The following is a 13,033-nucleotide window of genomic DNA, read 5'->3' as shown; positions in this document are numbered from 1 at the left end:
CACCAATCAAATCCCTTTCGTTGAATTGGCATAAACGGAGTTAACTCCGTTGTGACGTGGCTATGAAATTTGAATTTTTTTTCTCTCTCCTCTGCTCTTCCTGCAACGATCAGCTTGACATGACATGGGAGCCATTTGTGACTTCCTTCTTGACATTGGCCTCTACCCCCGATTTTACCATCACTGTTTACTTTCTCTTCTTGTTCTTCCTTCTTTACTTCATCCCCAAATTTCCTTTGTTCCCTCCTCTCGATGGTAACCCTAATTTTCTTATCCTCGAAGTCCCTCTCCTCGCTTATCTCCCTCTCTTTGCGCTTGTGAGATTGCGAGGAGTGTCGCGGCTCCACCGAATCTTCCCTCTCCTCATCGCGTTTCACCTTCGACCTACTCTTTCTTTCTTAAACCTTATTCCTATCCTTATCTCTGTCCTTGCTTCCTTCTCTTTCATAAGCCCTATCCCTATCTCTATCCCTAGATTTAGGGTCACACCTATGATGCTTGTCTGATCGATATGGCGATGGTCGTTAGAGTCGCGAGGGTAGTGGTCATCGGAGTCGCGATGGCGTTCGGAGTGACGATCTCTACTTCTCTTTTCGGATTTGTCTTTGTCGTCCATTTCAGGGTTTGGATTGGAAGATGATTCTTCTCTGCTATTGTAAATGGGACTCCCATAAATTCTTTAAAACCCTTCTTCCCAAATACTTCAAACATAACAACTTCTCCAGCTTCGTTCGCTAGCTCAACACCTATGTCAAATTTTCCACATTCTCACCTTTGCTTCTGTCTCTCCTTAATTTTCTCTCACCCTACCCTTCTATTGTACCTCTCTGGCCTCTTCTCTCTCAAAAATACTGCTCACACTATGATACATCAAAATTCTTTTTTTAATAATTTTATGAATTAGGATCAAATATTCAAATCTATAAAATAACCTTTGATTTATATCAACTGACACCATTTATTCTTCCTAATTAATCTATGGAACGAAAGATTTGTAATTTGTATAAATTGAATATTTGATTAATAAATTATGATTTCATAATTTTACTATAACCATATTGATAAATTTCTTCCACATTTAATAATAGTTTAACTTTTAGTATGATTGCATATACATGTTCTATGTGAAGTAATTCGATTCATCTGTTTTTATATATAATATCATTATTGCGATGTAAACGGAGGATTTATGGTGTAACGGATACAACCTTCAGGAAGCTTGATTCAGACCATTGGAAGTTTCCAAGGAGGGAATATGCATTTGCTAAAGAACATAAGGAGGATGGGTAAGTATAACAGACTGCATCAGGGAGCTTTCAATATGATGAAGCCAGGCGTGAAGGCTGAAGTGGAGAAACTGAAGAAGGACGAGAACATTTTGAAGTTGGAAATTTTGAAACTGAGGCAGCAACAGGAGCATTCGCATGTTTAGCTCACTATGCTCAGTAGAGAGTTCGATGTGCAGAGATTGGTAAATTTAAAACCCTTAAAACGAGACATTGATAGAAGAGAAAGAAGAAGCTGATCATTGTAGGAAGAGCAAAAGATAGAGAAAAAAAAGATGAGTTTTCAAAGCCACGTCCCCACGGAGATAACTCTGTTTATGCCAATTTAACGGAAGGGACGTGATCAGTGCAAATTATACAATATGAGAATGCAATAGAGGCATTTTTAAAAGTGATACTAAACTAAAAAAATCCTCTAAATGTAGGGATCAAGTAAGCAATTAAACCTATTAAAATTTAAAAACTTAAAAAATCCAATTTCGTAATATTAAAATTAAAAAAACTTAAATATATTTAACGCAAGTATTATGAGTATTGAAAAAAAAGAAAGGTAAGTAATTACTTCCTATCACATTATTATCTATATTTAGACGTTTCTAAACCTTTAAAATAACCACTTAGATAAAAAAAGATATAATTAATTATTAAGTATTTAAGTATCATTGCTATCTCTTTTATTCTTATAGTTATAACATATATACTATTAGTTGGATGAGATATATCAAACTTATCTTTCATACTAGATATTGTGAACTATACTCAAATATAATAATTTCTCCAAATTTCTCGAAAGTTGGCGGGTAGAATAGAGACACCACCAAAATAAGCTAGAAATAATTTATAAACTATTTTCATAATTTCGTTCCAAAACTTCAACGATAGAAATAAAGATCTAGAAAAAAAAAATCATAAAAACAGAACCGCATAGACTAAAATAATTTTTTCCAAGATTATAACAATTAAAAAAAATGAATTATAGTACTGGAATTTGGAATTAAGCCAGGTGTTATTTAATTAATATTTATTTACTGGTGATAACACTTACTCTCCCCAACCCAATGATTTAAAAATCCAAGCCCTATGATCGATTGCAGGCTCCCCATCTTGTATCTGACTTCTCACGTTCCATATTTGATAAATAAATATATATAAAATATAAAAAAGGAGGAATCTGAATGTAGGGTTATGGAGTTATGTTGTGTAAACGCAGTGGTATGGGTGAGCACTAGAGGCTGTGTAATGAATGGTAGAATTGGATCCAATGGCATAGATGGATAAAGGTGGGCGTATAAATGGAAATTAGGCGTACATATAGCAGGTTGAAAAAACTGATCAGGATGCCGTACCAGAAAAACATGAACGAGGAAGGCAAAGCCAAAATCAGAAAACCCAAACCCAGTTTAATTTCATCTATCACCACCAATTCCCAGACACTCTTCTCCGCCATGGCGCGAAAACCTCTTCTTAAGCAAACCCTAGCTACGCTCTTCCTCCTCTTCGTCCTCTATGCAATCTTCAACGCCTTCTTCCACCCCACCTATTCCTCCGCCTTCGACTCCCCCTTCTCCTTCAACTCCGCCTCCTCCGTCCTCCTCGCTGCCAGCGGCGCTAAATTCCCCACCGTAAAAGTCTTCCTCTACGATCTCCCCAGCAGGTTCACCCACGGTGTCATCCGCCATCACGCCCTCGCGCGTGGTGCACACTTCTCCCAACAACCCGATGACGTCTCCTCCCTCAAGTACCCTGGCCACCAGCATATGGCCGAGTGGTACCTCTTTGCCGATCTCTCCCGAGCCGATTCCGAACGATCAGGCTCGCCCGTGGTTCGCGTCATGGATCCCGAGGAAGCCGATTTCTTCTTCGTGCCGTTCTTCTCGTCGCTGAGTCTGATCGTGAACCCGCCTCGACCTCCTGGCTCCGGTGCAAGTTTGGAGAAACCGATCTACAGCGACGAGGAGAATCAGGAGGCGCTGGTGGAGTGGCTTGAGGAGCAGGAGTATTGGAAGAGGAGCAACGGGAGGGACCACGTGCTCGTGGCTTCGGATCCGAATGCGATGTACCGGGTTATCGACCGGATAAAAAATTGTGTGCTGCTTGTCTCAGATTTCGGGCGGTTGCGACCCGACCAGGGATCGCTGGTGAAGGATGTTGTTGTACCCTACTCGCACCGCATCAAAACGTACCCTGGTGATGTTGGTGTCTCCGATCGCAAGACCTTGTTATTTTTCATGGGCAATCGGTATCGCAAAGAGGTATTGTCTTCTGCTCTGATCGGGACTTTGGATTTCAATTTTAAGATAATGAATTGTTTATGTGTAATTTGATATTCTATAGCTCTACCCCAATTTTTGAATTCGCTGTTGTCCAAGACATTGGGGGAGATTGTCAAAAGCACATTTTTTAAAATCTTGGTTCTACCTGGAACGGGAATAATTAATTTAGCTTGTACATTTAGAATCGATGGTGGAATTAACGTGGTGCTGTAGGGCAAATGAATTTGATCTAGTTGGGAGAGTTCGCGCTATGAACTTTTGAAAACGTCTTTTAGTTATGAATATAGTTTTAAGCAGCAAATGACGGATGCAATTCGATTTTAGTATTTTATTGATGTATTATCGGAGAGCCTCTTCTCGGGTGATCTTCGATTTACTTTTGTTTTTGTCTCGGGCCCTTTTAGGTTCATAGGCATTAAATTTTACTCTATTCTGACTGTTTGCAGAACCAGACTCCCTTTCGTTATTTGTTATTGAGTGTCTTAATCAATGCCTCAAACAGGATTTTCTTCGAAAGAAAGACAGTACCATAGGGATACCAAGCAAAATATAAATTATCATCTTTAAATTGTATGTATTCTTTGCTTGGGATAATGTTGTACATTTTGGGTGGTATTGTATTCTGTGTAGTATCAATAGCACTAAGTATCTTCATTAGGTTTCCCCATTTTATTTCATTTAAATGTTCCAGCATGATGCAGTAACACTGTTGTTTTCCTTGTATATGCTTAAATAACCCGAACATCACTGCTGATTTGGATGGTTTACTTTTCCTGTATTGAATTCTTGTTGCTCAAATCTGTTTCACAGGGAGGGAAAATCCGTGATATACTCTTTCAAATTCTTGAAAATGAGAAGGATGTCATAATAAAGCATGGAGCACAATCCAGAGAGAGTCGGCGGGCAGCTTCACAAGGAATGCATACATCAAAGTTCTGTTTACATCCTGCTGGAGATACTCCATCAGCCTGCCGACTGTTTGATGCTATAGTTAGCTTGTGCATCCCAGTCATTGTCAGTGATAGTATTGAGTTGCCTTTTGAAGATACTTTAGACTACAGAAAATTTGCCGTGTATGTAGAAACTACTTCTGCTATAAAGCCAGGATATTTGGTGTCAAAATTGAGAGCTCTGTCCAAACAAAAAATCTTAGAATACCAAAAGGAACTAAAGGAGGTTAGTAGTGCAGCATAATTTATTTTTGCTATGGTATTTTTGGGTGCCATTACTACATTCTTTCTTTCACTTCACCTGTTGCATTTTTTAATCCCTTGTAAAGTATGACAGAATCAGTACATAGAAGGATATTTGGTGGACTTTGATTGATATTGCAAATTATGGCTATTTCCTTATGTAAGGATACACAGAATTCTGTCAAAATCTGATGTTTTTATTTGTCTGCTTTATTTTCTGTTTTGACACTCTGTTAGTTTGTTAGCAGTATTATCTTTTCATTTCTGGTTTTTAGTATTTACAAATATTCTGTTATATAAGACCATGTATTCATGGTTACAAGGTTAAGGTGAATAGTATTTTTCATTCTTCAGTCACCTTTGTTTCTTTGAGTAGTAGAGTAGGTTTTCTAACATGGTATCAAGAGCGAGAGTTGTCTCTTTTATGGGTACTTGTCTTGCTTCCATTGTCTTGCTTCCATGGCGCCTTCACTCCTGTTCTTGTTTCCTATTCCATTTTGGAAAAACTCATTGATACTAATTTCTTCCTCTAGCAACAACAAGTGGAGCCTGTGATCAAAGCCCACAGCCTACATTGCTTTCTGGTTAACCCTCAGATTCTGTCCCAATTTCTTTCTATTTCGGGTGGTGATTTAGGGATTGAAAATCCTGAATATACACCACCTGGGAGACCTAGGATCAACTTCTCCTTTCGCGGTTTCAATCCTCCTTTCGAGGTTTCAATCCTCCTTTCGAGGTTTCAATCCTCCTTTCTTAGCTTGAATCATTGGTTAACACTCATTTCAAGTTTGGGAGAAGATACGTGCTCATTTCACTTCTCAAACCAAAGCTCGAGCACTCAGCTATGCATGGATACCATGAAGAAAGGTGAATGGTCAATCAATGAGTTCCTTTTACGCATCAAAGCATCGGTAGATTTTCTTCATTTGATTGGAGATTCTGTATCTGAATGCGAACAACTCAATGTTATCTTTGAAGAACTTCCGATTGAATGAGTCCTTCCTTTCTCTCATCAATAGTAAATTTAAACTTGTTCTCACTGGGCGAAGTTGAATCTCTCCTTGTTGCTCAAGAAGCATAGATTGCAAAGCATGATACTAACAATATTTCTCTGAATCTCACTCAAGCAAATTCTGAAACAGCTTTTGCTCCAAATGTTCAGCTTACTTAGATGGCTTCCGATTCTTCTTTGACTTTTCATCCCCCTTCCCATAGTGGTGGTTATTTTCAATGGGACCAAGGAAATTATGGACATCAAGGTGTGTTAGTCGTGGAAGTATTCAATGTCAAGTTTGCAACAAATATGGTCACACCACCACATCCCTTTGTTATCATCGCTTTAACCCCAACTATGCTGTTCAGCCCTACAATAATCCTTCTGCTCAAATCCAGTGCTGTAATATCCTTCATATCAGCCATCATTTCCTGGTATACCACCTCCAGGAGCATTTGCTCATTTTCCAGGCTATCAGCTTCCAGGGCCATCCACTATGTCATGTCCTCTCTTGCCTTCACCACCTGTTTTGCCTCCCTCTCAGGCCCATTACAGTACCACTGTACCAGCTTCACAACCCCATGCTTATATTGCTCAGTCCACACTGGTCTATCAGCATGCTCAACAATCTCAGAATTCATTTATTGACTCTGGTGCATCTCATCACATAACCACTGATTCTGTCAATCTTGAGAATCCAACACCTGCTCCAAGAGATGCTTGTGTCTTCCTTGGGAACTGACAAGGTTTTCCTATTCAGTATTTTGGCTCTGCAACTCTTTCTTCTCATAATCCTCTTGTTCCTTTGCACCTATTACCAACCTCTTGCATGTTCCCTCTGTTAATAAAACTCTTGTTAGTGTCAGTCGATTTGCTAGAGATAATAATGTGTATTTTGAATTTCATTCCACTGTTTGTTTTGTCAAGTCTCAAGTTGATAACTCTTTCCTGTTGTGTAATCTTGGTCTTGATGGTCTCTACCAGTTTCCTCATCTTCTGCTGCATGCCTCGAACGTGTCTCCACCAGTTTCCATTGTTTCTGTTGTTCACAAATCCCCCGTTCTTTCCACTGTACCAACACACAATTTCACTAGGTTTTCCCTGTCATAATAGACTAGGTCATCCTTCAGTTGCTGTTTTCCATAATGTTCTCTAACGCTGTAATATATCTCCACCAAATAAAACTACTGCAGATTTCTGTGTAGCATGTTGTACGGGAAAGTCTCACCAATTACCTTCTCACACTTCCTTAAGCTCTTATACTGCACCTTTACAACTAGTCTTTTGTGATCTTTGGGGTCCTTCGCATGTAAAATCTTCTATGGGTTATATTATGTTTCATTCATTGATGCCCATAGTAGATATACTTGGATTTATTTTTTAAAACAAAAATCTGACACCTTAAATGCTTTTAAACAATTTAAATCCTTTGCTGAACTTCAACTCAATCATAAGATTAAGCAAATTCAAACATATTGGGGTGGTGAATTTAGACCTTTCACTCAATATCTTAACTCATTGGGCACTCATCACTGTTTAATTTGTCCTCATACTCATCATAAAAAATGGTATTGTTGAATGTAAACATAGGCATATTGTTGAAATGAGTCTTACTCTTCTTTCTCAAGCATCTTTGCCTACAACTTTTTGGGACCATGGCTGTCACACTGCAACTTATATTTTTAACAGGCTTCCTCATTTCATCCCTTGTTGTACTCTCTTTAATAAAGATATCAATTACCATTTTTTCAAAATTTTTGGTTGTGCTTGTTATCCTCACACTTTACATTATAACACCAATAAACTACAGTTTAGGTCCACTGCCTGCACCTTTTTGGGGTATTCCCGTGTCACAAAGGGTACAACAAGTGTCTTGATTCCAATGGCAAAATCTTTATTTCTAAGGATGTTATCTTTGATTAACACTTTTTCCTTTGCCACTCAAACTCAGACTCCTTTACTGTCCTCTTCATCTTCCCACATTTTACCTCTTGGGATCATTCCTACTGTTGTTGACTGTCCCACTCAGCATGCAAATCCAGATTCTCCAGTTGTTGAATCATCCTCTGTCTCACATTCTTTACAGCCAGCACTTCCTTTATTCCCTCTGTTCAGTCTCCTACTGGGTCTTCTTCACAACCTGCATCGAGTTCAGTTCTTCCTCTATTAGACCCACCCATCCCATGCAAACCCGTTCAAAATTTGGTAGTGTCAAGCCTAGTCATTCTCCTACCTTACTTTTTACTGTTGCAGTCAAGCAAGCTTTCTCCTCTCCTCTTTGGAGACAAGCAATGCAATCTGAATATGATGCCTTAATAGCTAATGATATGTGGCATCTCACTTTTCTCCTCCTGGCCGGACTGCTATTGGCTGTAGATGAGTCTTTCTAATTAAAAGAGAACTCGAATGGTACTGTAAATAAGTACATAGCCCATTTAGTGGCCAAAACTTTTAATCAAAAGTTTGGGTGTGTGAAGAAGTGGACTTTAAGCCTAACTCAACCCTACAAAACCGGCTTATAAGGTGAGGTATAGACATCATCTCGAGCGTGAGACTAAACATTAATGAGTGGTTCGATAGCGGGTGAAACAATATGCCCAACAAACAACAAATATTGCTAGGATAGGCTCTAACCATAGCTCTGATATGATGTGAAAAAGTAGACTGACTGTAAGCCTAACTCATCCCTATAAAACCGGCTTATAAGGTGAGATTTACACCCACTTATATATTATAAATTGGCTCTAGTCGATGTGGGACTTCCAACAGGGTGTGACTATTTTGAAACTTTTTTACCCTGTTATAAAGCTTGTTACAGTCCACATCGTTCTTACTTTGGCTCTTACAAACCATTGGTCTATTCAATAGATTGATGTAAATAATGCCTTCCTCAATGCCATTCTTCATGAAGATGTTTACAAGACTCAACCTCCTGGTTTCTAGTCCACTGATTCCTCTCTTGTTTGCAAGCTTCAGCATTCTATGTATGGTCTCAAACAGCCCCTCCGATCTTGGTATGACAGGCTCACCTCTGCTTTGGTCAGTTTTGGGTTTGTGCAGAGTAAATGTGATCCTTCTCTATTAGTCCTTACCACTGCAGTAGACTGCCTTTATGTTCATATTTATGTTGTTGACATAATTCTCATGGGTTCCTCCACCACTCTGCTGAAATATTTAATTTCAAAATTACATGCTGTCTTTACTCTCAAACAACTTGGTGAGCTTGACTATTTTTTGGGTATTGAAGAAAAGCATCTCCCTGAAGTTCTTTGCTTCTCTCCCAAACTGAATTCATTCGTGATTTGCCTGAAAAGGCTGGCATGGCTGATGCTAATGGTACTTCTACTCCTGTTCAAGGTGGCTTAAAACTCAGTAGCAGTTTGGATTTGATTATTTTGATGATCCGATACTCTATAGGTCTAGTGTTGTTGGTGCATTGCAGTATATTACTATCACCAAACCTGAGATTGACTACTGACAGAACACTGGAAGGAAGTCAAAGATATACTACGCTATCTCAAGGGCACCATTTGTTATGGTCTGAAACCTTCAACCTGCTTCTAATTCTGCCCAGTACACCCTCACTGCACACTGTGATGCAGATTGGGCATCAGAGGTTGATGACAGAAGATCAACCTCTGGTGCTTGTATATTCTTTGGAAATAATCTGGTCTCCTAGTGGTCTAAGAGACAAACACCGGTTGCCTGTTCAACTGCTGAAGCGGAATATAGAAGCCTTGCAATTACTGCTTCTGAAATTTTGTTTCTGCAGTCTCTTCTAAAGGAGTTAAATATTCCCTGTCCTACAGCTATCATTTACTGCCACAACCAAAGCACTGTTGCCCTCCGTCATAACCCTGTGTTACACACTAGAACGAAGCACATGGAGCTGAATATCTTTATTCGGGAAAAAGTGCTGGATTCCTCCTTAGTTGTTACTCATATTCCTGCCCAGGATCAACTTGCTGATATATTGACAAAATCCCTTTCTCAAGCTCATTTCTCTTTTCTGCGTTCCAAACTAAGTTATTGATTATTTTCAATAACTTTGGGTTTGAGGGACTGTTAGGATGCACATAATTCTGTCAGAATCTGATGTTTTTATTTGTCTGCTTTATTTTCTGTTTTGACATTCTGTTAGTTTATTAGCAGTATTATCTTTTCATTTCTGAGTTTTAGTATTTACAAATATCTGTTATATAAGACCATGTATTCAGGGTTACAAGGTTAAGGTGAATAATGTTTTTCATTCTTCAGTGACCTCTGTTTTTCTGAGTAGTAGAGTAGGTTTTCTAACACCTTATCTTATCCTGATTCTATCTCCTTTATTATTTTTGTGTATTCATATACAGTGATGTTGTATTGATCGGAAGACAAGTTCCCTCATTATGGTTATTTAACTCAGGAGTTAATTAGTAATTATTCATCAGTAAGAGGGTGCTAATTTCTCATTGTTTTCATGTTATGGTACTTATACCTTTGATGTGCAAAGTTTGATTAAGAGCATTAATTCTAGATTGATTATATTTTGAAGATTTCCCCTTGTTACACAAGGCTTTAATTTAGTTTAAACTTGTTTCAGGTTAAGCGATACTTCGAATATGAAGAACCCAACGGGACAGTTAATGAGATCTGGCGCCAAGTTACAAAAAAACTTCCCTTGATTAAATTGATGATTAACCGTGAGAAAAGGCTTTTTGGAAGGGAGTCGGTGTGCTCTTGCGTATGCACAAACCAGACTGCGGTTAGAACCCTATAGCACTTGTCCTTCTATCATGTTTGGCATTCCGTGAAATCAGTGGTCAGTTTTGTCAGGACGTTCCGAGGTGATGAGGACACATTTGAATGAGCGATAATGATGGTTGTAAATATGGTTTCTCTCATTTCGCATATGGGTGACTTGACGAAACTTGATAATCTCAGTCTACTCAACAACTTGTCCACCAGGGAATGCTTATGAGATATACAACAGAAAGTTATATCTGCAATTATCATTATCCATTACATTAAAAGTCCTTTCATGTAGTGTGGGGTTTGACTCAAGTACGATATGTCGAGTCTTCTGTGCATAGATTGTCACCTGATATGTACTGCGAGTATACCCAACAAGTTCTGTTGTAGATTCCAGTATGCCCCTTTTAAGTTTAAGCGTTCAGATTTAGAGTAGGAAGGAAAATTAACATTATAGCGTGATTGAACTGTACAGGATGAGAATAAAGGCATTATTATTCTTTTGCATCATAATATAGTCTCTTTCTTGGTTTGATTATGTACCAGTAGCACTAGTGCTGTTGCATCGTTTACTGACGTGGGGACTCGTAGAGGTTTATTATGTAATTAGGGGGGAATTTATGACAATGGTGCAATTTTAAATGGACTTTACCGAAATGGATCAGATTTAAACGAAATATTTATACATGTAAGTCTTGTTTGAAAAATGGCTTCATATTTCAATGTAAGATTTTGAATTTTGGTTTGACAAGCACTTCAAATTGAAGAATTTGTGTTTCAATGCCTGACTTTGGATCCGACTTTTCTGTTTTTAATGTGAACGAGAATATTTATTGAAGTCCTTCAACTTTATGTAGACAGTATCCCACCATGACTTTGGCTTCCAATAACAATCTCATTGTTAATTTCCTCACTTTTGTCACTAAAAGATGCAAATTAGTCACCCTAACCCTGGCCGACAGCCAACAAATCTGTGTTAGTTTAACTTTATTTAAATAGATTTTTTCAAATCCAAATTCATATTTTTGAATTTTAAATTCAATGTACCTAATTGGATTTAGATTTGATTATTTTTTGGATTTTGAAAATTTAAAATTTAAATAATTACTATTGAACTAAGGCGATTGAAGATCAAGTTGAGTCAAAGTGGTTTGAGTCTAAGGTTGAGTTAAGTCGATCTAAAACAAAGGTTGAGCTAAATTGATTCAAGTAGAAACGAGTTGGTCTAACTTGAAGAATCAAGATGAGTTGACATGAATTAAAGGTCGAAATAAGTCAACCTAGATCGATGATCTAAAGTGTTTACTTAGGTCAAAGGTTGAAGGAAGTCAGTTTTGTTTGAGATAAAGCTGACTGCTTCGACCAAAAGTTAATGTAAGTTGACCTAAGTGAATATATGGACTTAAGTCATCACGAATGAACCTAGGGTCGATCCGAGTTAGTCAAGTTGAAGAATTAAGTTGAGTTAGAAAGATATCAAAAGAGTTCGTGACAAGTCAACCTGGGTCGAAGAATGGAGTTGAGTTGGCCAGGGACGAAGAACTAAGTTGAGTTAGCATAATGAAAATCGTGAGTTGATTGAAGGTTAAGCTGAGTTGGCCTAAACTAAAGGTTGATCTATGATGGGTCAAGCCTAGACAGGTCGAGTCGTAGATCAAGTTGAGATTGCTCTAACCAAAGATCGAGATGAGTTAACTTGGATTAAAGATCAAATTGAGTTGATCCCATATAAGTATCGAGATGAGTCAACTTAAGTGAAAGAATCAAGACAAGTTCTCTTGGTTGAAGGTTAAGTCAAGTTGACCCAGGTCGCAGAATTGAGATTAGTTAGCTTGACATGAAATTTGACATGAGTAGGTCTAGGTTAAAGGTTGAGTTGAGTTAGATAAGGCCGAAAAATCGAGACGAGTTGGCATAATATGAAGATCGAGATGAGTCAAATCTAGGTCAAAGAATTTGAGTCCAATTTGCCTTAGTCGAAGTTCGACCCTAGTTGGCCTTGTTCGATTTAAGTTGGCTTAGCCTAATATAAAGGTCGAGATTTGGCAGGCCAAATAAAGAATTGAGCTGAGTTTGATAGATATGAAAGTTGAGATGAGTCGATCTAGACCAAAGATCGAGATTAGTTAGCTCGAGTCGAAGCTTTAGTCGAATCGGTCCTAACCGAAGGTTAAGTTAAGCTGACTTGTGCCGAAGGCTAAGCAAAGTTTATCGAGGTCAAAGGTTGAGCTGAGTCAGTCACAATTGAAAGCCTAGTCAAGGGAGATTTCACCGAAGGTCAAACCGAATCAGGCTTAGATCAAAGGTCATGACAACTCAACCCATGTTAGAGGTTGTGATAACTTAGCTCATGCCAAAGTTTGAGACAAGTCAATCCTATTAGTCAAATATATTTCATTAGTCTCACTAAATTTAATTTAATTGATAAAATTAATTTAATTTAAATTTATTAATTTTCTTTATGGATATAGTTGCCCTTGACTTCCAATCCAACCATTAGAGTCCTTTTTTCTTTATTATATAAAGCACCACAAACACATACCTAAAGAAAAACGT

The 13,033-nt window shown here is 38.2% G+C and overlaps 1 protein-coding gene across 1 annotated transcript; it reads left to right on the top strand.

The window, feature by feature from the left end:
* Window positions 1–2,416: 2,416 nt before the first annotated feature.
* LOC148206481 (putative arabinosyltransferase ARAD1) lies at window positions 2,417–11,015 on the top strand. The gene is made up of 3 exons (XM_088104323.1): window positions 2,417–3,538; window positions 4,370–4,735; window positions 10,329–11,015. Exons 1-3 carry the CDS (start codon window positions 2,579–2,581, stop codon window positions 10,503–10,505), a joined length of 1,503 nt encoding a protein of 500 aa, XP_087960449.1. The 5' UTR covers window positions 2,417–2,578; the 3' UTR covers window positions 10,506–11,015.
* The last annotated feature ends 2,018 nt before the right edge of the window (window positions 11,016–13,033 follow it).

The sequence above is a fragment of the Vigna umbellata genome, chromosome 1 (genome assembly GCF_029865625.1).
Source record: "Vigna umbellata cultivar VRB3 chromosome 1, Vumbellata_1.0, whole genome shotgun sequence".
In the NCBI taxonomy this organism is placed as follows: Eukaryota; Viridiplantae; Streptophyta; class Magnoliopsida; order Fabales; family Fabaceae; genus Vigna; species Vigna umbellata.
This window is presented reverse-complemented; position numbering and strand designations above follow the sequence as displayed.